At 45.7% G+C, this 25,722-nt stretch overlaps 1 protein-coding gene and 2 pseudogenes across 1 annotated transcript in view; 1 reads left to right on the top strand and 2 right to left on the bottom strand.

The window, feature by feature from the left end:
* Nucleotides 1-5,527: 5,527 nt before the first annotated feature.
* Nucleotides 5,528-25,722, bottom strand: part of LOC110061519 (uncharacterized) — a 35,518-nt gene continuing 15,323 nt past the window's right edge. The window contains exon 6 of the mRNA XM_089298447.1: nt 5,528-10,463. Within this exon, the coding sequence (XP_089154573.1) occupies nt 5,860-10,463 (4,604 nt within the window). The 3' untranslated portion in view covers nt 5,528-5,859. The remainder of the gene's footprint in view (nt 10,464-25,722) is intronic.
* Nucleotides 14,228-16,007, top strand: LOC149106788 (uncharacterized; annotated as a pseudogene).
* Nucleotides 23,574-25,359, bottom strand: LOC149106789 (uncharacterized; annotated as a pseudogene).

Genomic DNA, 25,722 nt, shown 5'->3' on the forward strand with positions numbered 1-25,722 from the left:
TTAATATTATACTGGGATTTCCCAAAAGAAAACTTCTCCTATTGTACGTTTTTTTCTACTTTGGCTTAGCAGGAATCCTTTCGAATGCTGTCCATGGGTCATTTCCACAACATCAATGCTGTTGAAAATTTCTGTGGAATACACTTAATGAATTTCCTCACTTTTTGCCTTTCAATTTACTGTATAAAAGCCTGATTTCAAGTGATTCGCAATGACTGGCAGAACTTTTTTTGGTAGTGCAACTTCAAACTCTTCACAAAATGTCACACCGGAAAAATTAATTTTGTCTAACTTAAGTGGTGAACTTACCGATAAACGCAAACTGGCTGGTTGTATCACAACCAGTGATGGCAAGAAAGGGTAGCAGCGACTTCCTGTTCTCCTCGGGCAGTGAGATCTTGTGGACTAGAATGTATCTCTTTGTTCGGGATGTACCGGAGAACATCCAAATTTCTTGACAGAAGTCTTGTCTGTGCGCCAGAAGGAGGACGAGAACATCTGTGCCACAGCACAACACGTTAACCTGCTGATGACCTGTAACAGTTGCGTCTGGAGTCATGGAGTACAACTCGTGGTCTGAAGAGGGCTCCTGCAGACTCTCTCTAGACGCATCGGATGACCACACGTTCAGTATTTCTCTGAACCCTTCACTGACCACCAGCCACGTCCAGGATGCGTCCCATAACGTTGTGACCGTCATTTCAGTCGACAGAAAATGGACAAGACTGGCCTTGTTTTCTTCAACGACAATAAACCTGTCCTAGTTACCAATTCTTTGTTTCCTGCTCTCCACATATCTTCTAATACTCTTGCTCGACTCCCTTGATATAATTTGGAAGCTATCGGTCGAAAACCATTTGTCCCAAAAGTGAGAAACAACAAACGCAGTGAAATTATCACTCCACTCTCCAAATAATAGTGCACCTCTGATGGTGGCTGACGGGTGGCTGACTTTGATGCACATTCTTCTGTAAGTATTGTCAAGATCAGACTTGCTTGATGTTAGTCTCAGGCATCCATCGAAAGTAATAATCGATAGTGGAACAGGAGAAGGTCTTCGTTGTAAGAGAGTGTCCGCATCAACTTCACGGCCAGATTCTAGGGCAACTACCACTCGTCTCAGCAGATCTCTGTCTGCCTTAATGGCAACAGTTTTATCGTTATCCAGTGATACTGGCACGGAATACAAAGTGTCAAAGGTCTTCAACTTCTGCTGCTTTAAACTTTCATGAAACTTCACTTCTTTCTTAATTAACCTGACTTGAACAAACTCCTTCGGCAGACCGTGCAGACTGAGTAAGTTTCCCATATAAAGTCTTGTACGCGTTTGTCTATTGAATCAAAAGTCAAATACTGCGCTTGTGCAGCCTGTGGATAAATTGCAAACTTTCAGATATATTTAACACTATTTTGTAACTAGACCCAACAGAAGGAGTCACAATGAAAAGCCCAAACAAGTGTCTCCAGTCTGCCCGGTCTCTACTGTTTTGGCGTGACCGATTCGCGGCGTTCGAACTTGAGAGTAATGAACAAAGTCGACGCAAACAAATAAAATCAAGCACTTTTTAAAGGTAATAGAACTTGACTCTAGCTTCTAACTGTTCATGAAGACAGCCAATTTCACTTTACATTTTTGGGGATTGTTTATTTTGGGGTTGCCCATGGAAACTGTCAATGGAGTTCAGTTGGTTTTACGACAAACATGCGGTTGGCATGTGCATGGAATCTATAGCATCGGGTAGGTCACGGAATATTAAACATTTCTTCTTTTAGAGGTTTCCAAATCTGGGTCCAGCTTCTTTTGAAGGTTAATCCTAGAAGACGACTCTTCTATAAATATAAATATTCAGGTAAGTATCGGCTAACATACTTCAAGTTTGTAAAGTTCACTGGAATTCGTTAACGGTCATTGACTTCAATTCTCAGCAAACAAAGCTATTGTGTCAAAATGCGCCCTTTAGCTCCTTCTTTGACCCTGTAAGATTTCATATCTGGAAATCGTTTCTTGCAATCATGGTTTCGGAGAGATATCACTAGAAATTGTTTCAAAATAACGGAACGTTTGCTTTTCTTCCGGGTTTTCTTGCAGTAATCGCTTTCGTTACGCTCGGGTCAAAGGTCACGTTTTCAGGACGAAATGCTGCATTTAGTTCGCTATCTCAGCGCTCGCGATTTTATTTACCCAAAAATTTTATTTCAGTAATTTGAAGAAGAAACAATGCTTTTTCAGACCAAACTAGTCATTTCGGGAAAAGCCGTGTACCAGAACGTCTTTTTAGCATTTGAAAATAGGCTAAATGTAGACCTCTTGTAAAGCTGTCTTGGGTCGTTAATTTAGAAAATTCGTCAAATATTTAAGTTCTAATCAAATCACGATCTATATAGCTCTAAATAGACAAGAAAGGAAGTACAAATACGACGTGCAATCAGTTTGTAATGAAGATTTTTACTTTTGAGTTTACGAGCCTCTGAATATACCGCTCATTTTCGATGGATTTTGGCCGATTTGGGGCATCGAAACGAAATAATTGCGGAAAAAAGTAATTTTTGATTTATCGAACATAAAACAATATTTTTGTAACTAGTGCCCGTAGGACTTCATTCTGGGCGAGTTTGAAGAAATTCGATCTTTTCGCTATTTCCAAGTCTAGTTGATATTTAGGCGAAGCTGCTCTTAATAGCGAAAATAGATTTCAAACTGCTGGAAACGGCAATATTCTTAATCAGGGCGACAAGAAGAAAATTTCAAGCTACGTTCGCTGCTTCTACTCAAAATGTTTGGCAAAAGCGAAAAATAAGCTCATTTTGAAACTGTGCCTGGGGACGAAAATGGTCTTTTCTTTTTCAAAGCAGGCCTTTGGCGCACAATACCTTGTTTGAACGTGAAGAATTGTGGGTATATAATTTACATAATGTATCTGTGATGGATGCATTAGATTCGGTACGTGTGAAGTTGGACGTCTGAATAGAAGTCGAACCTTTGCCGTTCTATTCGACTGGCAATCGAATAATACGGTAAGGTCGACACAGAAACAGATGTGCAGATCGTAACTGATTCAGAAATCGAACTTCATCGTGACATAAGGTTCGACGTTTGAACCTGGACTAAGCCGCTTCGTTTTGAAGAGGGGGAAAATTAAGAGTAATAAACTACCCCATGTTAAATAAACACATTGTGAGGCAGGAATGTATACAGGGGAAGATATTCCATCAGATTTTCGGCAATAATACCTCGAGCAATGTGTTTGTTTGAAGTGAATCTTTCGTGTCTTGGTCAATATCACGGAGTTATTTGTTTTACCAGACCACTTTCATTTCTTTTTGCCAAAACTTTACTTCAACAAACTTTACACACAAGCAGCAAAACGCTGTTCGTTTCTTGGCTTAACACAGTTTAATTTGTGTTTTACTTAAACTGACAAACAAGCTTTGAAAGCCCAATAGAACACCTCGATCTCATGACTTGATTCTATTCTAAGCGGTTTTAATTAATACACAGGGTACAAATACTCGGTTGCCTACTTAGTAATTACTTAGAAAAATAAAAGAATACATGTGAGCTCTTATGAAAATACGGCTAAAATATTTTCTGTATTTTTTGCACCAGTTTGATTCCATGGTTTTCTCATCGTAGGCTTTTTTTAAAACAATAAGACTACAAAATCGAGTATTTCTGTGAGCGAATAGTCAGCGAGGCGTAGCCGAGTTGATTTTCGCTCATAGAAAACGAGAGCGAGTAGTTTAATTATTTAGTATACTCTAAAGGATTTCAGTACAAAACCTACAATTTTTGAGTATTTTTGAGCCTAAAATTGAAAATAATTTTCAGTTTCAGGATCAATGTCCACGCCAGATCAATGTATATCAGCTAATAGTAAACGATGAGAGAACCATTTAGATTAGTGGATTTCAAATAGATTACAACTTAGTGGCTACTTGCTAATAGTCCACGATCACACAGGCGTTGTTCCAGATAACTCGACATTGCTTTTTATGATTAATAGTCAAGTCGGCTGTGCTTCGTTGACTGCATTATAACTGTTATTGATATAGGTCACGCATAGTTTACGCTACCTATAGTTATGATAAGCTGGTTTGTTCGCACGTTTGTAATCTTGAAGACAACACTATAAAAATATAGACTAGAAAAATATTCAGCTGGGAAAAATGTATATATCATATTTCTATTTTAAAAAACTCTACCTTTAGAAAGTAATCAAATGTTTTCATACGGGCACTAATAACCTTTTCTACGCTACGCAATTTTACTAGAATACAATATATTTACAATAACAGCGGTCTAAAAACCATATCTTTAAAATTCTTCTAATTATCCCGCGCTAAAACTACTAAATACCTATAAAACAGTAAAACAATGGTTTTCCTATTTGTTCACTTTGTACTTCATGCGCGCGCGTTCCGTGCGTGCGCACGCGTACAGTTTTTTGTATCGCGTGGCTCAATCAGTCCACCTACTGAAGAAGCCCAAAACGTTTAGATTATTAGAGAAAATTTGACACTTTTAAGAGCCTTTTAGCCTTATATCTAATTTATCGGCAGTGTCACGCATCTTATGAGTTTTTTGCTCACCCCTACTGAATTTGATACTAAAAACCCAAACTGCTATAAAAACAATTCGCGATAGCTAAGTTGTATTATAAGAGTTTAAATCCCAAAATAGCCCCGTATTCGACAGAAATTCATTTTTAAACAAAAGCGCACTATGAGGATTGCGCAATAGAAACTGCTTTTCAAACAGTCATTAAGTTTTATTAACGAGAGTTACAGTCATAAAATAATCACAGTCCTAGTCTATCAAAACTTGTTTAGCAGTTAATACTATATAATACTCTATACGTTTGACAGAATTCATTTTCATGTAACCACAAACATAAGCCTGCAAAGAAATTGTCAACTTTTGAATGTTTTCAACAGAGTTCGAGTCCAGGGAAAATTCAGCGTAAGATCTTCGCCGAGCCTCATCACCAAGCTACTTTCCGAACATGACTGAGTTCTTTATGCTTTTCTGTGCCCTTTCACACCTTTCTTCCAATCCATTCTTAGCTCTAATCAGGCAACACTGAATTTCAACAGGGCTACACGTCATGAGCCGTAATGTCAAAAGGGTCATTAAAAACGTCTTTTCGTCGTTTGATTTTTTTAAATGAAATTTACACATACTGCATATGTTTGTACAAAATAATCACACAATTTTAATAGCATTTTAGTTTGGGCAAAAAAAGTGATTTGAACTGAACCTACTCTGTACCACAGTGCTGGGCTGGGGAGCGCTAGAAATTAATTGACTTAATGATTTATCTATTAATCATTCGACCGTGAAAACAAACGTCCTTGAGACCTAAACAAAATAATACCCAGGGACAAATCCTTAAAAATTAAGCGGTCATTATTCAATTTTCTGAGCCTCCGCCCCCTCTTCCCCCAAAGCATAATACATTGTCGCGGAGTTGAATCAATAGAATCAGTATTGAATTGAGTGTGAGGGGGTGGTGGGGGAGGGGGGGGGGGGGGTGCAAAAACCACTACTATCATTTGGTGGCGAAAAGTTGAAATTTCCTAAGACGTTTGCCTTGAATTGTAGCTATCTAGTAACCGCTATTGATCACTACGTTTTTTCCGTCTGAGATCATCAAAACAATGAGAAGGCTACGTTTTCAATGGTCTTGCTGTGCCACAAAATATTTGGCAAAAGAAGTCAGAAAGTGTAAAGGTTACGCGGCAAGTGTTGTACCAGGTCTACCAGTAGAGAAAATGTGGTACAAACTTGCATATCGGCCATTGTTTTAACCTACATATTTTACTGTTTCAAACATGTCTTCTTATTTCTCTGCGCAACAGTTACATCAAATAAGCATCATCATCGTGTTCCTGGTAGTAATCGTTCATATTTTCTTCAGTGTCAGAACTGCTCGATGACTCCGCAGCCATGTCATCCCCAGTAGATGTTGAAGCGATTTCTTGAGGAATTCGTAGACTTGTCTCAGGTATCTCCAGTTTGCCTTTAGCAGGTGATGTGAAAGGTTTCAACGACGGCGCAGCGCCCAGTCCACAGAGTCTTATTATGTGGACTCGATCTGAAGATGTAAAACAAACAGCTATGTCTTCTTCAGGGGACACGGACATGGCAACAATTTTTTCCTTTCCCTGTGTTATTCTTGCGAATGCAACAGCCTTCAATTCACTTATCTCCCACAGAAAAAGCATACCATCAACACCGTAGGAAATAAGATACCGGTTTACTTTTAAAAATCGACAAAACTCAATTCTACCAAGATGGCCGCGAAGAACTTGCTTGTAGGAATTGACGTTAGGAGCAAGGAGATTGTAGACAAGAATCCTGTTATCGATGCAGCAAACTAGAAGCTGATTATCTAACGAGACAGTGCATTGGGTGAACTTAACAGAGTGGTAAGGTCTCTCGACTCCCAGTCTTCGACAGGTGTCTCCAGCGTATTCCACGATCTCAATCTCATAATCACCACACAAGATTACAAGTCGTTTGTCCCAAGAAAAACAACAGCAGTCTATGGTCAGCAAACCTAGTGATTTGAGAGGAGCTGCCATTACTTTCTGCTGAATATCCCACACATAGAGATGTGGATAACGTCCGCTATCCTGGATACAAAAGAGAAGTAAGGTACTGTCAGCTGAAAATGCAAAACATGCGACCGTGAACTCGCATTTTGATTCATACACTGAGTAAAGGAATGTCTTCTTTCGCGGGTTGTCTGCAAAACTGTACAAATCCACCTTAGTGTTCTGATGAATGGCAACTAGCCTTCTGTCTGAAGACAACAAACAATTCTTCACAGAGAGCGACCGAACACCGGGTTGTGACAACAAAGACTTGTAAATGAAGGGGATGCCTGCTTCATTAGCTGTCGTTTCCCATGACGTAATCTTCGAGTCAGAACTGACTGACAGAACAATTGAGTGAAATATCGCTCTACTGTATTTTCCCACGTCTGACCATTTCACAGGTGCAAGGAACTTGAAAGGATGGAATAAACTTGTCAAAAAGATGGCTCTTTCTTCGGTATCGCTATGAAACAAATAGCCAACCTGCCTTTCTCTTGTGAAGTAGATAAAGTTACAACCTGACACACTCGTTAACACTGTACCTGTCTGCAGAGATAACGCTTTCAGTGAACAGTCACAGGAATACACACAATATAGACCATCATTCGTAAAGGTAACGTGTCTGAATTTACCGATGATAGTTTTTGGATTTCCGGGATTATCAAAATGTGGATATTGATTTCCTGTTTGCAACAAACGCATCTTCAGTACATCACCTGCCTCTATCCATTTCGCTTCTGTTGATACGCAAATGCGAATTTCTTCGTTTACGTCATAAAAGAGATTCTGAAAACCTTCATGAGCATTTGTACAAACGCCAACCTTGAATTCCTCACTGTGAAACTCCTTCATCACCGCGGACATAATACGTTGCCCCTTCCTCTTCTGTTCCATTTTCAGTTCAAATCTCCACGCCTCCTTTAACAGCTGCATCTTTTGCGGGTTACACAGACATTTCCAATGCTGCACCAGGCCATCTTTCAGCGAGTGCGCCTTCTTCACGAACTTCCTATACCCTGCCTCTTGCACCAACGTCTGCTCCCACTCTGACGTCAACTTCCACCCTGACTCCAGCACCCACCTTGGCTCCAGCTCCCTCTTTCGCACCAGCTCCCACCCTTGCTCCAGCTCCCACCCTTGCTCCAGCTCCCACCCTTGCTCCAGCTCCCACCCTTGCTCCAGCTCCCACACCGGGTCCAGTTGCAGCCTCATCATTAGTTTCCACTCCTGTTTCAGCTCATGCGTCAAATCCCAAAAAGCCTTTAGCTGTCTTTCCAGTCCCTCTATCATCGCTATCAACCGCGACCGCTCCTCCTCCTGTCGGAGACTGCTCCACTCGAGTTCCCACTTCCGATCCAGCTCCAATCCATGCTGGAATGAAAACCAGTGACGACAGAAAAAAGCATTTACCACAGCAATATTACAAATTGACATGGCTTCCTCTATTCCAGTACAACCCCGCATTTCCAGTGCACATTCACTGAAAGCACAGGTCACATGGCACAAATACGTGATTGGATTGAGTTGAATATCCCGTGAAAACAGTTGCTGTAACACAGGCATCCCAGTCTGTAGGTTCCAAATCTGATAATTAAATATCAAAGGGTAAAATTCAACGACTAACTGTCGCACAGCTGACAAGGATGGTTCTCCATTTGACTGAGTTACCTGTTTCACTCTGCTACAATAATGACATGAAGGAATGTAACCAACGAGATGCTCACGAGTCTGACCCAAGTATTTTCTCAATCCTAGACGATGGAAGAAGCATTCGTTCTGCACTCCTGACTCGCTATACGGTACTTCAAGACAACAGCTGACGGTCATCTCATCGTCTCGACTTTGCTCGATCTCCTTTAGAGCCCAGAGAGCCAACAAGTTGAACAAACAAGATTGATCTCCGCATATACTTCCAGTTGGCTCGTAATCATGAGGCTTTTTCACGACAATGCACTGTCCTTTGGGTGCAAACACGCCCCATTTGTAAATGGTGGAATTCCCCGAGAACTGAGGAAAGTCCTCGACGCAACGTCGTTCAACTGAAAACCACTTGTCGAGCCGTCCGAAAAATATAAACTTGCCGTCAGGAGAAAACTCTAAATACTTGATATGCTCAACAACATCTATGCTTAGATCAAAAGGACCACTTACCATTTTTACCGTAGATAAATCAAAGAAAAAAAGAGACCGATACTCTGCTACAGCCACTGTCCTCCTATCAGGTGATGTGGCAAAGCAGTCCATGTTATCAACGATAGGGTCACAAAAAGCATAAGCGAGCCACCCAAACCAAGGAGTGGACACTTCAGGGATGCAAATGGCCTCTTGGACAACATTTGAAGTGCTTCGTAAACACGAGTGTAGAAGCTGTGGGCATTCCATCAGAACAAGAACATTGTTTTCAATAGCAAATAAGATCTGCTGCAGGATTTCTTGTTTCCTAACTTCTTCAACAGGAATGCGACCCACAGCAAGCCTTAAATCGTCCAGCAGGCGGTAAAGTTCAATTCTTCCACTTTGCATCCTCCTCTCAATGAAATGATAACTCGTCAAGCAATTGAAAACAGCTTCCAACGAATCTTTAGCTCCGTTCTGACACAAAAAGCGAGCGGCAACGCACGAAACATAGTCCCCCAAATCGGCGTCAGTGGACAGGCATGTTGTTCGCGATTCATTCACAATAGAAGAAAGAATTTCAACAAAAATCGTTCTAAGATACTCACCTGCAATCTTCTTATCGATGAACAACCTTCGAGAGGCTTTGTTTTTGTCCGTCAACCACGTTGGGATCAGATTGTGAAGGAAAGTTAATGTCTGATCAGATGTCCGTAACACCACAAATTGTGATACAGCATCGATCACTTGTTGTTCATCGTGATTTGAGTTCTCTCTCTTCAGGATGTAAGAAATGATTGAAACCGGAAGTGGAGTGGGGGCTACGATGGCACAACCAAACAACTTCTTGAAGATATCCTGTCCCACTTGACCATACACGCGCTTGAAATTCTTCAAAAAGAACCTGTCGATATTTCCAGGGAAAAGATCGCTCAATTGATTCAGTTCCTTACCTGAATCGAGAGAAAGCCTCAGATCTTCCACAATGTAATGTGCATACAGGAATAATCCGTTACACTTTCTTGATATGTCTTCTACCGTGACGGATAAACGAGAGAAATCAATTTTGTTTTTCAAAAATGTTTGGATGTCCTGCTCATGCTGCTGATAGAAGTTGTCTTGATCACTGTGTCCAGCGCAGATTTTAACACAGGGGTTGTACTTTTTCAATGTAAACTCTACCGAATCTTCAGGGCGACTGGTGATAAAGAACACAAGCCATTCGGGAAGCAGGGGAAAGCGGTGCATTATGAGATCAAGAAAATCTTCCCTGGACTCATACTCTGTCTCGTCCAGTGCGTCAATAATAACTACCTTTCTCTGGTCACAAGGAAAACACTTACTTAATGGCTCATCTAACAATTTTGTAAAGAGCTCCTGAATACCAAGCTTAGAATTACCTAACAACATTTTTACTCCACTTTCTCCTCCTACAGTTACTTTATACTGAGTATTGCAATCACAGAGTTGACGTGCAACAGTCCCAAGAAGATATCTGGGATCATTCCTTGTGCCATCGTTGTGACGGCAGAAGTAGGCAGCTCCTAAGTGTCCAGCCTTTCTCATACGCTGCGCCATGACTCCCGCCATCACACTTTTGCCGACTCCTGGATCCCCTAAGAGTACATAAGCTCTAGAATCACCTGGATCACGGAACCACTCATCAAAATTGTCAAAAAACCACTGCCTCGTATCTGGAAGGCGACGTTTGGCAAAAAACGCGATGTCACTTTCACAACCGGCAATCTCTGGAAAATAAAATTAAGCGACATATTTATATTTCCCGAGTTGAATTGAGAAATGGTTAAACGGTGCGTATCGACAACACAGAGGAAACTGAACAAGGTATAATGTTGCAGTATTACGAAATATATAAGTATGCTTGTCATCTCACAACTGGGTTCAAAAGAAGTCCCATATTACTCAGGGTACTTTCTATTCCCGCCTACATCTGTAAATCCTGTTTATTGTATTGCTCACGCCAGCTTTTGATGTTAAAACAGTGTGTATCATCTATAGGAAAACTTCTTCAGTGTCCTGCCGCAGCTCAAACTATATAAGTAGGTCAATATCTATAATTCATAATCTATATGCCCGGGTCGCACTACAGCCAATTTTCTTTGTATAAGTAATAAATCTGTCAACAAGTAGCGTTAAATAAGTGCGACCCCCAGTTTCAAAAACTTACCAAATTTTTGCGGATTGCCAAAATTTCGCCAATCTTCAAAGAAGCCGAAGTGCTGCCTCGGAGGCTTCCAAATTTTGGCAAAGCAAACAATTTTGTTATTTTAACTATTTAACTGTCATATTTTTTAAACCATGCCTGGATAAAATTACGGCCAGAAAATAACTTTGACGGCTAGGCCAGTTTGGCGCGTGCGATGGCGGGACAAAATCATTTTTTTACAGTTATTTCAATGCAAACGAGGAATATGAGCGGCGTTTTTATTCAGATTCTTATGACTCGTAAGATGGATCTGGTTACTGGCAGAAATCTGAAGAGATGGCTTTAACGAGAAGTAGTATATAGGGAGTCAAACAAATACCGTTTCGCAGAGGGAGCTTTATTTCACCTTATCGCAGCCCCCACCATCAAGTCCGGCCCTCACAAGCTCGGGCCGGTTGAACCTGGGGGCTGCGAAACGGTGAAATTCAGCTCCCTCTTTGAGACAGTATTTGTTTGACTCCCTATATACTACTCAAAACAAAGGGACACCAATTAGAAACAAGCGAGCCCGCTGTTATACCGCCCGAGCCGTGATGATTCGAGCGCCAAACAAGTGCGGGTGGCTGATGCGGGGCCGGAAAGAAAGCTGCGGACTTTCCGAGGCCATTCAAAACCCACCTCCAGAGCTTCGTGAGATGATTCTCAAGGAGTACATCGCAATAAAAATAAAGGAAAAAAAGGAAATGGGGTGGGACAAGGTACACGAGAATATTTTAAAACTGCCTTTCTGTGAATTCAAGCAGCAGATTGTGCGAATGATAATTTGCTTTGAATATCTGAACTGCTATTTCGAGGGTTGTTGTTTCCCCTGTTTCGAAAGGGAGGGAAATCTTCATAAAGCATCGCTAAGCCGGCCGATGGAGTTAATAGCAGCCAGCCCAGAGCACAAGAATTTTTTAGAAATATGCTCCTGGAACGGTTTCGATTGGCACGAGTGGTTCCTTTTTGGCAGGGAGCGTTAGCGAAAAAGGCGGCGACTAACCTTCGTTCGAAGTAAAAGTTTTGTTTTGAAATCGGCGAGTTGCGTGACATTTTTCTCAGAAGACTGGAACCAAATATTCCCCAGGCTCATTGGACGAGCAGTACAGAAAAACAAGGAGGACAACTCAAGATTTTTCTTGTTTGGGCCGAAAATAACGAGCCAGAACAGAATTCACCAAAAAAAATACGCCCAGCCAACGCACTCTAAGTTATTTTTTCACCACAGAAGCTGCCGAAGTGAAGCGAGCAGGAGGAAACGAGAAAATAGCAAGATTCGATCGCAGTGTTCGATCGCTCGTAACATGTGTTATTCCTTGAACAAGGGCCTCGATCGAACCTGTTTAAGTTTCCTCTGCTTCTCGCATGGCTTCAACGACTTGATATGTTATCTGTCTGACCTCTTTCTGCCAAACGGGCGTAGAAAGTTCCGTGAAAATAAAGCAAATAGCGTGGAACAGCACAATCATTTTGGCCTTCAGAAGTGCTGTTGGGATATAATTTATTCAGCCAAGCTCTAAATATAGCTAAAGCATGACATCATCTAGCATGACGTCATCTCGCCACCCAAAAGCGCATGCGTATATGTGAAACCTGTGAAGGACAGAGAAGCACACCACAAGTGAAAGGAGAGGCGACTGGATCAATGTATATAGCTTGAGTAATTTTACTTTATATCAGCGAGCAAATGATGGTGCTTTTGGATGTGAGGGATGGCCACCTCTGATTCCTACTGCGGCACGTACAGGCACTTGTCAGGGGTATGGGGTGAGACCGTCCACGGTGACAACCCCGGGTGAACTCGCCCCGGCCCAGTGGTGAGTGGGAGGTGCTCAGAGGTCCCTCGGGATCTTAAACCTCGTCCGGAGGTAAAACGGGACAGCTACCCTGTCAGCGGCGCGAAAAAGTCCTAGCCGGGGCTAGGCAAAAGAACAGCCAACGAGCACCTCCCGACAGGGTTTTGCTTTTTTGTGCAACCTGTCACGCAACATCACGCGTGACAGCAACGTAACCCAGTCACGCAACGTCACGCGTGAAGGTAACGCGGTGTAACACAATCACCTGTTTTTGATTAGACTAAGAGAGAGTTCTGTGTTTTTTCGCTCAAAATTTAGTTCAAATCTGCTGTTTAATCCGCAAGTTGTTTTCTATATTATTCCCGAACCTGGTCCCGAACCTGGTTTCTTATTTTTTCGATATCTGGCTGGATTGGATCTGTTTGTATTCGCGCGAAGTTCGAGCGTAAAGTCTCTTTAAGCTGGCGATATTTATGCATTTCACGTGTGATCAGTTGAAACTCCGGGTCAGAAACCCGATTATCATTAAGAGCCTGTGAGACGGCGAGGTTAATCGAGTTATGTTTCCCGATAGCCAGAGAATGGATTCTCGAGTGCTTATTGACTTTCCGTTCAAGCTTCTTGTTGACAACGGACAGGCCAGAGGAAACTGCGCCAGATAAAGCGGCTATCCCGGCAACAGGCGCGCCGACAACAATTCCAACACCGGTGAGTGATGTTGCGACAGCTCCAGAGGACAGAGCTGCCGTGACAGCGCCTTTTTTGTATTTTTTCAACACAAGCCTGTAATGCTCGACCTCAGCAGATATTTCTTTTTCAATTCTGCTTATCTCGGTTAGCCGGAAATTCTCGGCATTTGTCGTTTCGGGAAGGCTTGGATAGATTCTTCTTTCATTCTCGGCAGGCGGCGCGCTTGGTGGCAACAGATTTGCCGAAGACATTGTGTATATATAGAAATTTAATTTAACTCTAATTCAAAAAGAAGCGGCAGGCCCTTGAAATCAAAGAGTTCGCCATTTTCATCTTTCACGCTAATGGTGATGCTATTTATGAACTCGTCTGTAGAGCAGTCTCGCAAAACCTGTTGCGGAGAAGCCTGGTAGCTTACTTTTTCATAAGGATTCCCTTTCACATCAAACAAGGCTAATACATCTGACCTTTTGCCATTGAACAGATTCCGTTGTGTGTCGATCAAATTACAATGAAGAAAATATGTCGTTGGAGCTGTAAGCCTTTTCACGAATGTCATAAAACCCAAATTTCGCCTAATATTAAACAAATTGGCTAAATCGCGATCAAGTTCAATCGGTTTTCCCCCAAAATTTTTGATTACAAGCTGGCCAACAGGTTGATTTATTTCTGTTATAAGGTCATATTTATATTTTGCGAACAGACCCTTTTATTTCTTTTGCCAGGCTTTCTAAATTATAATGCCCTGGGAGTAATTTACTAACTGACAAAGCTATATCTTTGTTTTTATCTCCCAAGGAAGCCGAACCTTCTTTTTTCAAAGTGTCCCAGCTGTTGTACAAACTGCAAGAAATGAGTTTCATGAAATTCACTTTCGGTATCGGTTTTTCAAAATATATTGTCCCTCCGTTCTGTTGCGTGACAATAGTGAGAACAACCATTTTTATATTCAACAAATAACATTGTGTTCAAATAATATGGCCAATTTGTGGAATGGTCCTGCGTTAAAAAAAGCGGAGGCGGCGAAGAAAAAGGCATGGACGAACTTTTTAAACCGCTTCCCCAAAGCGGACAAAAGCCGGTTCGTTTCGCAAGGAAGCGTCGACGAGAAAAATAACGTGACCGCGGAGGTGTTTTTCAAAGAAAGCGAAGACTCTTTTCAAAGCGTCTTCGGTTCAGATAGAAAATACTGGAGCGCCGAAATGAAAGAAGCGCTAGGTTTGGGAGACAGCGGTGGTTTTCCTTATCAACTGTCGCCGCTTGGTTCAAAAGTTTCATTGGCCATACCTGCGGTACCTTTTGACGGCAAAGCGCCAAGCTTGAAAAAAATATTCGATGCCGAAATCCAAATATACGTCACGCCTGACCAATATTTCACAACAAAATTCAGAGAAATATTTCAAGAAACCAAACTCAGGCACACTTCTGCAGTCGAATCAAAACACTGGTTAGGAGGGCCCGACATGAAATATTGGCCGCAGCAGGTCAACTTCGCGGTTTTCTGCGCGACACAGGGGTGCGGAGTTTCTCGCGAAATCTTTGACAGCGGGATGAATCTCCCCCCGCAGATAAGAGCTTTCTACATCTTCCACGTGTATTTCACGGTCAGGCGAATTTTGTACCAGCTAGGAGGTATTCAGAGCATGAGCGCTTTGCCCGGAGACCCAGCTTTCAACCAATACAACAATCGTTATGACGTCGCTTCATACAAAAGGATATGCAGCGAGTTCGGTATAGACCCCTCGAGCGATTTCCGCTACACGCACGGGGAAAACCACGGTCTGGGAAGCGTTTACGTCTATGCGAGCGGCGCGGGCGCGTCGAAAACCGACTATAAATACCCGGGATGGAACAAATTCAGCGATGAAGGCGGAAAAGCTATTCAAGGGGACTTGATTTATTACATCGAGCCGGGGGCCGCTTCTGATACCCAATCTGACTGGTTCGCGCCAAACACAGCATCCGGTTTGACGCAGGCGGGCTTGTCGAGAATCAACCAGTCAATTGAGGCTTTCGTTTACTGCGTCCTAGGCGCGCAAGTCAACGTCCGCAGCAGTATTCTCGGCTCAGGTGGCAGGGCGAAAGAAGCCCAAAGCGAGTTCCTGGTGCTGATGGAAGACGCGATCAGACAGCCCGACCTGGCCAAGAGCGTGCAAAGGTACCAGCTCGCGGTGGACCAAGCGAAGGTGAGGCTCAATCTTGCTGTTGCCCCCATGGCCTGGCTCATGCCCGCGCAAATGATCATCAACACCGCAAGCACGATCGGCTACAACAACAAGCTGAAACAGGCGGTCTCCGGGATGAAACTGGGGGTGAACAACGAGGTAAATCCTGACACAAAAAAAGCTGGGCTCAAACACATGGAAGGAGGCCCGTCAAAAATAAACCCACCCAACAGCCACCCGTCCAACCTGATACACAAAGCCGCAACAGCCGAATCAAGGAAACCATCTTCGTCCGAAACTCAACAAGCGCAGCCACCGGCTGAAAAAATAGAGCCCGAGGCTCCAGATAAAACACCGCAACACGAAATTAACAAAATGGCTGTCATTGTCGGTGTAGTCGGATTATAAGCGTTGCTGTTCATGGCTTGGCGGTAAGTTACCGCTGTTTCTCAAAATATTTTTCGAGCAAAAAGGCCACTGCGGCAAGAATGAGCAGCCAGGTGTGCTCGGCCAGAAATCCGACGACTTGGCCGGCGGCTTTGAACAGGAAGCTCACGATCGAGCCAATCAGCCCGGGCAGTAGAGAACCGAGTTTCGCGACAATATCTTTGAGGCCATTTCCCAAAGCTTTGCCGGTGGCTTTCAAACCTCTGGTGAGGACCCCGATGACAGCGCCGATTGTGGTACCGGCGGCGAGAAGAATGGCGGTCAATGTCACGCCATGTTTTTTGAAGATTTCCTTGACCCTTTCCAAGAGAGGCCGCCCCCTTTCCCTTTCCGCGATCTGAGTTTGCAAACGCGCGAGCTCCTCGTTTCTTTCTGCCACTCTGCCTTCTGCGGCTTCTTTTTCAGAGGGAGAGGCATTCTCATCTCGGATGATCGCCTGGTCTTCCTCGTTTTGGCGCTGCAGCTCGCTTTCCTGCTCTTTCAGGTCGTCGAACGGTTTTGTTTGGTTCAGCCTTTCTTCGACGTTGTTTCTTTCGCTTTCTTTTGCCGCGAGGCTGGCTCTAAGTCTGTCGACCTTTGCTTGTTCTTCTTTGTTTTTGCTTGTTTTTCAAGCGCGGCCACCTCTTTTTTTTTGCGTTTTCTAAATCTGTTCGTAAATTCTTTTGCAGTTGCTTCAGCCTGCGCAGTTCTGCTTCACTTTCAACATTGGAACCATACTCATCATGAAATGCATCAAGCTTTGTTTGGTTTCTCTCTATTCGTTGCCTAAGCTCCTGCACCTCTTGTGAGGCTTTTTCCCTTTCCGCGGTGAACGTTTCTGCCTCTTTTAATTGCTTTTCAGCGTCTTTCAAATTTTGTCGGACGGTTCTTATGGCCTCATTATCTTTATCAATAACTTCTTGCGCCATCGGGCCAAGGGAGTCTTTGATCTCTCTTGAAAGTTGCGGGTTTATCTTGCACAGAGCGAGGATCTGTGCAAGATCCGCTCAGACGCGGGAGACAAGAAAACCTCGGGTGTCGACGCTGAAAACAAGCTGAACGAGGTTTACGGAAAAAAGTACCGGATCAGGCTTGACCATCAGATCTTAACCGACCACGGCGTTTTCTACCCCCAGGCCCTTTACAACGACCTCAAGTTCGACGTAAAACTTGCCGAAGCTATACACGTGGTCAAAGGCTCCGACACAACCAAGCTGAAATACAAGCTAAAAAATATACAGCTCGACTACAAAATGATCCGCAGCAAGACTCCGGCAGACGAGGCGCGGAGCGTTTACACCAGCGGCAAAGAGCTACTTTACGACCACGTGATGCATGACAAAGAGGTGCCCTTCAAAAAAGACATTGACCCGAGGCTCATCATCAAAGTCAACGCCCAAAGAAGGTCACTGAAAGCCCTCCTCCTCCTGTTTGTAGAGCCGTATACTGCGGGCAACAGAGATTCAGAAAAATTCATCTTCCCCGATCTGACGAAAGTCAGTGTCACGGTCAACGGCTCGCCCAACATGCTTTACAACAACGGCATGGAAGGCAAGGACATGTGCGGAGAGGCCCGCAACTTCTTTGTGAAAGAAAAAAATAAAACGGAGCACATGGATATGACAAAGTTTTACACCGGTGATAAGTTCGGGCTTGTGATTGATATGCGGCACGCGCATTGTGAACAGTACGGACGGTGTCCAGCTGGAAATTGAGCGGAAAACTGAAGGCTCAGGCGACATGAAATGCCACGTATTCGTCATCGCCGACTCCCAGTTGAACCTTATGGGCAGTCAGCTTGAAGATGTGCAGTATTGAATATGAACATGGACCCCGGCAAGATACCCTTCAACGCTCTCATCGTGGGGCCGACCAATTCTGGCAAATCGAGGTTCGTGGTGGACCAGATCTACGGCCCTTTCCGCGGAAAGTTCGACTACATCGTGCTCATCTGCCCGACGTTCACGCACAACAAGACCTTCCACCGGCTTGGCGAAAACGATCCAAGAATGGATGTGATAGTCTGCGAGCAGCACGATGTGGAAAGGTGGTTGAAGCTCGTGAGATGGCTTTTCGTGGGCACCAACACGCTCATAATCCTCGACAACTGCACGGCCTCCAAAGACATGAAAGGGCGCACAGGCGAGCTGGTGAATCTCGCCTTTTCTGCCCGACATATGGGCATCAGCGTTTGGGCGCTGACCCAGAAGTTGACCGGCATAACATCTTCCTTCCGTGAGAACGTGGCGGCGACCGTCCTCTTTTACACCCCTTCGGCCAGGACAACGAAAGTCATCTTCGATGATTACGCCGGCGAGCTCTCCCAGCATGAGTACAGAGGATTGATTTCAAAGCTGAAAGAGCGAAATTCTCTTATCTTGTGTTCTCGCTTCGCCACCCGTACGGGGTAAAGTTATTTGAATAAAAAAAATGAGCTGTATATAGCCTTGCACAATGGCTGGACAAGACGCCGCGTTAGCAGAAGTTATGAACCTTCTTCAAAACGAGCCCGAGCCGAGTGGTCAAGGAGGTGGCATTGTTCCAACCGCCCCCGGACCCGACATTCCTGCTCTTCGCGAGCAGCTGGCCGTGCTTGTGTCCACAGGCAAAGCCAAAGAGGCTATCGGAGTGCAGCTTACCCACGAGCTGGTGAAGCGCCTGAGCGACAAAGAGGTCGAGAAATTCACCAAACGCTACGAGACGTACGTGGGCTCGAAGACAACGGAAAGCCTGATCGACAGCTTCATTTTTCTTGCAACCAAAGTGGTCGGAATGACCGTGAAAATCAAAGACATCGAGGCTTACCAAAAAGAGCTCAGAAACGACTACATCTTGAACAAAGAGCTCTCCAATCTGGCCGGAAACATTGCTTTGAAGTGCGGCCGGTTTCTTGCTATCGCCAACGCGGTGTTCATCACCACGAAACATATTGATTATAGTCCACAGTTGCCGGTGCAGAGCCACCCTTCTCGTGATGAAAACGGCTATCTGCTTGAGGGCGTTGATGAAGTACCCGGCTCACCAACTGCAGAATAACCGGTCATCATTCATTAAGAACTGATGAAGTTGACAAATTGTTAACAATTAAACTTTTTTCATTTGCTTATAATACGGTTCACTTCAGAATGTCAACCGGACAATCCGAGAGTGCACCTGCCATCACGGCGTCTCAGGTCGAGACCAAGGCAGCACCTGCCGCCGATATCAAACAGCAAGCGACAACTCCGACTGCAACCACGCAGCACGTAAAAAACCCCAAGCGTGTGGCTGCTGAAAAATGGTTGCCGAAAGAACGCGACTGGCTCGAGAAGAACAGAAGAAAGCGGCTGAGGCTTATCACGCGGAAAAGGAAGCGAAAGCCGCCACAACGGCCCCTGAGCCAGCCCCGTCTACAGAAGGTGAAAGTCCAAAGAGCGAAAGCCCAAAAAAGAGTGGCTGGCTCAGCACTAACGAATGGATCACTATTGGCGGCATAGGCGCTTCCCTTCTCGTGTCCTATTACACACGTGAAGAGCTCAAGGCAATGGTCAAGTCCGCGTCCGACAAATTCAAGTCCATGTTCGGCATATTCAAAATGGCGGAGCCCGCACCGGAGCCCGCGCCTGAGCCCGCGCCTGAGCCCGCGCGTGTCGAGCCAGAACCTGCTCGCGCGACACAGCGAAAAGGATTAAGAAAAATGCTTTAAACATTTGCGTGTAAATTATATCCACGATGTCGAAGCCATCCTTTACGCACTTTCTCATCTCTACATCCGCAATGGGCGGAATTGGGTTGTTTTGGTTCGAGATTACCAGAAATGCTGCCCAAATGGTGATGCAGCTTTACAACGAAATGTTTGGCGATAAGGCCGCAGAACAAAGAAAAAGACGAAGAGAAATAGAACAAGAAGTAAGAAGAAAAATTGCAGAAGAAGAAGGATAGCTGAAGCTGCGGGCGAAGTCAGATCACAGTTTGGAGAAAAGTTTTTTTAAAAATATACTCAGATGGAAGTCTACTGCGTGAAAGACAGGTGTGTGACACCGAACGTCCGAGGAACGTCAAAAATTGTTGCTACAAAAAGCCACCGGCGACTGCTAAAAGTGAAGTGCGCTGTGTGCGGAATCACCAAAACAAAGTTTTTGCCTGGAATTCCTAGAAAGAAGAATTAATTTTGTTTTAAACTTTCGTTCTTCCCTTATATCGAACGCACCATGTCCGACAACAAGCTTGTCAATACCTTCAAAGACGCCGCAACTCTCACGGGATTAGCCGCGGGCATTGGCTGGGTCGCAAAAAAGGTTGTGAAAGAGAATTTCACTTCCGATCCCAGCAGAAGCTTTATGAATTACGTGAAGTTCACTGCCGTCATGGCGGGCAGCATTGCGCTAAAAGGGTACCTTGAGGACCAGAAAATCCTCCCCGTCAGCGTTTGAAATCAATGATTTGAAAAAATCTTCCGATAATATATAACCATGGCGAGCATCGCGATCATGATTGGCGGGGCTGTGTTGAACGCCACGGCTTTTATCGGCGGCAATTATCTGGCGAGGGCGCTTGGCGGGGGAGACAAAGCTGCGCTTGAAGAAAAAAAGCGCCACGACAAAGCTCTCGAAGATTATCAAGCGGCTTACACCAAATACACGCGTGACCGGACACAACTTCTCGACTGGATCGCGACCAACGCGCAAACAAAGGAGCAGGCCAAGCAGAACTTCACCAACACCGACTACGCCTTCAAACCGTACAACCAGGCGCATCCTGACGAACAGATGGCACCCCCCAAGGAGCCAAAGTTTTCAGATTTCTATCAGCCGAGCGAGCAGCAGAAAAAGGGTAAACTCGTGTTCGTGGGTGCCGGGGCTCTCGCTCTGGGCTACGCAGCCTTCCGGTTCCTTTAAACTTTTTTACGCCTTACTTATATGGAGGCCAAACTCACAAAGATTTACTACGGCCCCGGGGGCTACTGGAAAGGAATCGCCGCGATCAAAAAATTAGCCGAGGCCGCCAAGGTACCTGAAGAAACCGCAAAAAAGTGGTTGATCAGGCAAGCGCTCTGGCAGATATTCCTCCCCGCGCCGAGGCGAATTCCTCGCCCGAAATTCGACGTTCCCACACCCAACAAGATCCATCAGGCGGACCTTCTTTTTCTGCTGCACGACAAGCTCCCTCGCGGCTGCAAAGTTTTCAAATACGCGCTGACCGTTGTCGACGTGGCCAGCCGCTACAAAGAGGCTGAACCCGACTTCGAAAAATTCTGATGAGGTCGCCCAGGCCTTTCAGAAGATTTACAAGCGCTTGCCTCTTGAATGGCCTGAAATGCTGCAGGTTGACCCCGGGCGCGAATTCATGGGCGCTGTCACACAAGAGATGGACAAGCACAAAACGTATATCCGACGTGGGCGCGTTGACATTCACCGCGACCAGGCCATTGTCGAATGTTTCAACCGCACCCTGGCGGAGCGCTTGTTTGGCCACCAGTACGCCGTGGAAATGCTTCTCCCTGAGGGCAAGCGGTCCACGGCCTGGGTTAAAAGACTTCCAGAAATTGTTTCGGCTCTGAACAACGAGGTAACGAGCCTTATCGGCAAGAGACCCGCCGTCGCCATTAAAGAAAAATCTGTTTATGCAAGGCCGTCGACACCTTACACGAGGCCTGTTGGAAAACGCGAAAAAATCCTCCCCTCTCTTGTCCAAGTTCGTTATCTCTACCAGCCCGGCGAGCTTGAAGGGGGCGTGAAAAGAGCCACGGATCCAATCTGGTCTTTGAAAGTTTTCGGCATTGAAAGATCTTTTTCCAAACTGGATCAACCCGTTCTCTACTATCTGCGTGACGGGCCCAAGCGCGGCTTCGTGCGCGAAGAACTTCTGGTTGTCTCTCCAAACACTACTCTTCCTCCGGCTGACGTGAACTAGACGTGATATTCGATTGGTTCGGCGGTATCCCGTCGGACAGCACCCACCGCTTCTCGTAATAAGCGCTGAGACCCAGCTTCTCCTGCTCGTAAGTGACGATCTGGCTGTCCCGCATCCTGAAACCCCGGTTGGTGGCCATGGCCTTGCTGCCTTCCAACGCTTCCCTGAACCGCTCCCAAGTCAGCTCGTTCTGAATTTTTGACATCCCCTTCATGCTAAACTTCTTTTTTTCGCCCCCTTCTCCTTCGTCACCGAAATAGCATTTCGAGCAAAGGGCGATCATCCGGCTGCCCTCGAACTCAAGTTTGAAGAGACCCGGGGTCCGGCCGCTCCACTTGTCCCAAGCTAACCACTGATTTTTTCCGCCTCGAATTCAGCCTTCAGCTCTGGCCGGACGACGTCGTCGAGCCGCTCGCTGGAGATTGCAATGTACTTGCTGTCCGTGTCCATCTGGATGAGCTCGAAATCTCTTCTGTCGATGTACTTGTCGAGAAAGTCGTAGTAGAATTCCAGCATTCGCAGCTTCGCCAGCTGGTAGACGGCGATTTCGATCTGGAACGGCCAGAGGTCTTCGAAATATGCGCTCCGCAGCGCTCTGTCGACAACCTTCTCGTCTTTTGTGTATATCACGTTCGTTTGCCGCTCCAGCGCTTCGATCAGTTTCCCGTAAGCGCTGTTCCCGAGCAGTTTGAACACTTCAGCTAGCAGCGCCTTGCTGCTGTCCACGTCTCCTGTCCGGCACGCCTCCGTCACCTGCTCCACGAACCAGGGAAAGATCTTGCCCGGTTCGTAGTCGATTGTTCTGGAAACCTTCGTGACAACCGCCCCATGATTCACGTACCACAGCAACAGAGGTGCGTACACCAGCATCCTTTCTGCAGACAGCACTGCCACAAGCTTTTTTCCGTCTCCGCAATGCCTGCCTGTTCTTGCTAAGTAGTCTTCCATATGTTTCGGCACAGCCTCGGCAGGAACCCTTTTGTTGTAAAAGAAACGGCACATCTCCTCGAACATTGGCCGGAAACGTTTTGGGATCTCGATGTCGACTTCAGTGAAGCCGAACCACCCCCTGGCTTTCAACTGGCGAATCAGAACTTCCGCCGCTTCCGCTTGGCGGTCATCGTCGTAGTGCACGACCTTCTCCTTCCCGCATGGCATTTCTCTGAGCATGGTCGAGAGATAGAGAGTGCTGGCGTCGTAACCCAGAATCTTTTTGCAAAGACGGGGTTCTTCGAACTGATGCGACGTTATCCCTGTGAGATAGTTGATGATGTCGAGGAAACGTGCCCCCCTAATGAGCAAGAACATGACTTTGTTCCCCTTTTTCGCGACCCTGATCTTCTTTTCTTCCTTTGCAAGAACGCTGGCAAAGTGGTTTGTGATCAGATTGAGGTCATAGGTGCCCGAGTTGAACCCCAACATTGGTACCTGGTCGCACCATTCGCGAATTTTTTCTCACTGCTCTTTTGGTAGCAGGTGCACGTCTTCTGGAACGAACTCCGCGTGCACCTGGTCTTGGATGTTTTTCACGCGCCTCTCCAGCTCTTTCATGAACTTTCGGACCAACTCCGCGGGGTCTCTTTCGCAGATGTGGGTGGGCTTTCTTTCGAGGGTGTCGCCGATGCTTACTGAGACCGGGATGTGGGCGCTTTCGATCGTCAACGCTCCTGTCGGCTCTTTTCGCTAGTTTTTGTCGCCATATGACTCGAAATCATAAATTATCGCGTGCGGGTACGTTTTTGTTTCCTTCTTCGGGAGTTCCCCCTTCAGAATCCCAACTTCGCAAGACCAGGCCTCGACTACTTCGTAGCCCATGTTTCGCAGAAATGCTGTGCGGTTCACGGTGGCTTGGTACAGTTCTTCGGCCGTTTTACCGCCATTCAGAATCATTTGTTCTCGATAGCGCGGGTAACATTTTGGACATCCGTGGAAGGGGCAGCTGTGGTATTGGAACAGCGTCCTCGTTTCGTGGTTGTACCCGTCAACAGGAGAGGCCTTCATTTTTCCATTTCCTCGCTTTAGCCATGTCTCACCACCATGCCTGCACATTGTGTGGTGGATGTGGATTCCCCGACGCTTCGCTTCTCGTTCCAGCCACAACACCGCTTGAACGGATGCTGAGCCCTTCGGGGGGTACATCGCTTTCTCGAAGGCCGCAAGGGGCGCTTCCACTTTTGTCCCCGGGCAATACATTACCGTTTTTCCCGCACTGCAGGTTTGATGGTGGCGTTGCAGATTGCAGGTTTTTGTGAATCTCTGCCCGCAATGGGCGCATGCATAGGTTTTCGCCAGCTTTGTGATTTCTTTTATCAAGAAAGCGTGGCCTTCGTAGACACCTATCGTCAAAATGTTTTTGATTTTGGGGTTTGGGTTTTTTCTGAGATGCCATACCACTTCACCGTCTGGAAGACGCTCAGGCTCGTAGACACGTATTCCGAGCCAAGATGAGATGGGAGAGCCCTCGTTCAGATGGACTTCCACCTTGTCCAACTCATCAAGAGACGTTTTTCTGAAGTTTGGTGGAATTGCATCGAGTTTGTAGAAACTCTGGGCCAGTCTCCGGGCTTCTTTTGTACAGCGATCTGTGCCCGCCCCTCGGTGCACAGCGAGGCACCTAAATAGGCACAGGTTGTCGTTGTACGTGTCCAACGCCACCATCGCCGGCCATGAGCAAGGTTGCGCAGCCAGTCAGGCAAAGGCCCTGTTCCCACCAAGGGCTGCCTGTCAAGCACAACCTTCTCGTCAACGTTGAAAACGTTTTCAAAAACCCGCTTCGTGGTGGGCCTTTCAACTCTTTCATTGTTGAGATGCAGTTCTTCCTGGGTGATAAGCCATTTTTCCGCGTCTTCCAGTTTGTTGAACCACTGTGAGCCCTTGGGGTTCGAGTAGTACACGATCACCGTTGCATCCTCAATGTTGCGCAACTGATACGCGAAAACGTGCCTCAGATAGAACGACGTGCTTACTCTTTCGCGTATCTTCGCCATAAAGTCTGGTGTTAGGTTTCTCCCCAGACCTCTGATGAAGCGACATCGAATGAAACGCCGGCCTGTACTCTCTTCCCCTTCTTTCTCTGCATCGTCGAACAGATCCAGAATCTCCTTCTGGTAGTCTGACACTGTTCTGGTTTTCCGCGCGGGGAAGGGGTCGTGCTCCCTCAGAAGCTCCTGCGTTTTTCTTGACTTTCTTTGGCGTGGAGGGGCTCTTGGCTGGTAAGGTTTCGGAAATAGTGGCTTTTTCAGACGCGCCTGCGTTTCTTGAGAAATTGGTTCATCCAACACGTTCTGGACAACCTTTCTTACCGCTGGCGCGTTTTCTGCAAGAAGTTGATCGAAATAACGCAATACCGCGGGATCAATTCTTGCGAGTTCTTCTTCCAGTCTTTCTTGATTGTTGTAAGCCATAGTGCCTTACGTTATAACCTAAGATACATTTCTCTAAATGCTGTGTTTCTTTCTTTCAGCTCGAGCAAAACAAGTTCAAATTTTTTTTTGCTTTTTCGCGCTTGCGGATAAGACGTTGTTTTAGCGCGTTACCTCCGCAGGGCTTGCAAAGACGGTAGTCGCACAAAAGACCGACTCCGCAAACTCTGCAAGGCTCTGGCATTTTCATTCCTTTCTTCAGCTGGTAGTTGTGCTGCCCGCAATACGCCCCGTAACAGCGCTTTCCGGAGCTTTCTTTCCGGCCCCGCATCAGCCACCCGCACTTGTTTGGCACTCGAGTCATCACGGCTCGGGCGGTATAACAGCGGGCTCGCTTGTTTCTAATTGGTGTCCCTTTGTTTTGAGTAGTAAATAGGGAGTCAAACAAATACTGTTTCAAAGAGGGAGCT

The sequence above is a fragment of the Orbicella faveolata genome, unplaced genomic scaffold (assembly GCF_042242905.1).
Source record: "Orbicella faveolata isolate gen_17 unplaced genomic scaffold, um_ofav_v1 contig_3, whole genome shotgun sequence".
Lineage (NCBI taxonomy): Eukaryota > Metazoa > Cnidaria > Anthozoa > Scleractinia > Merulinidae > Orbicella > Orbicella faveolata.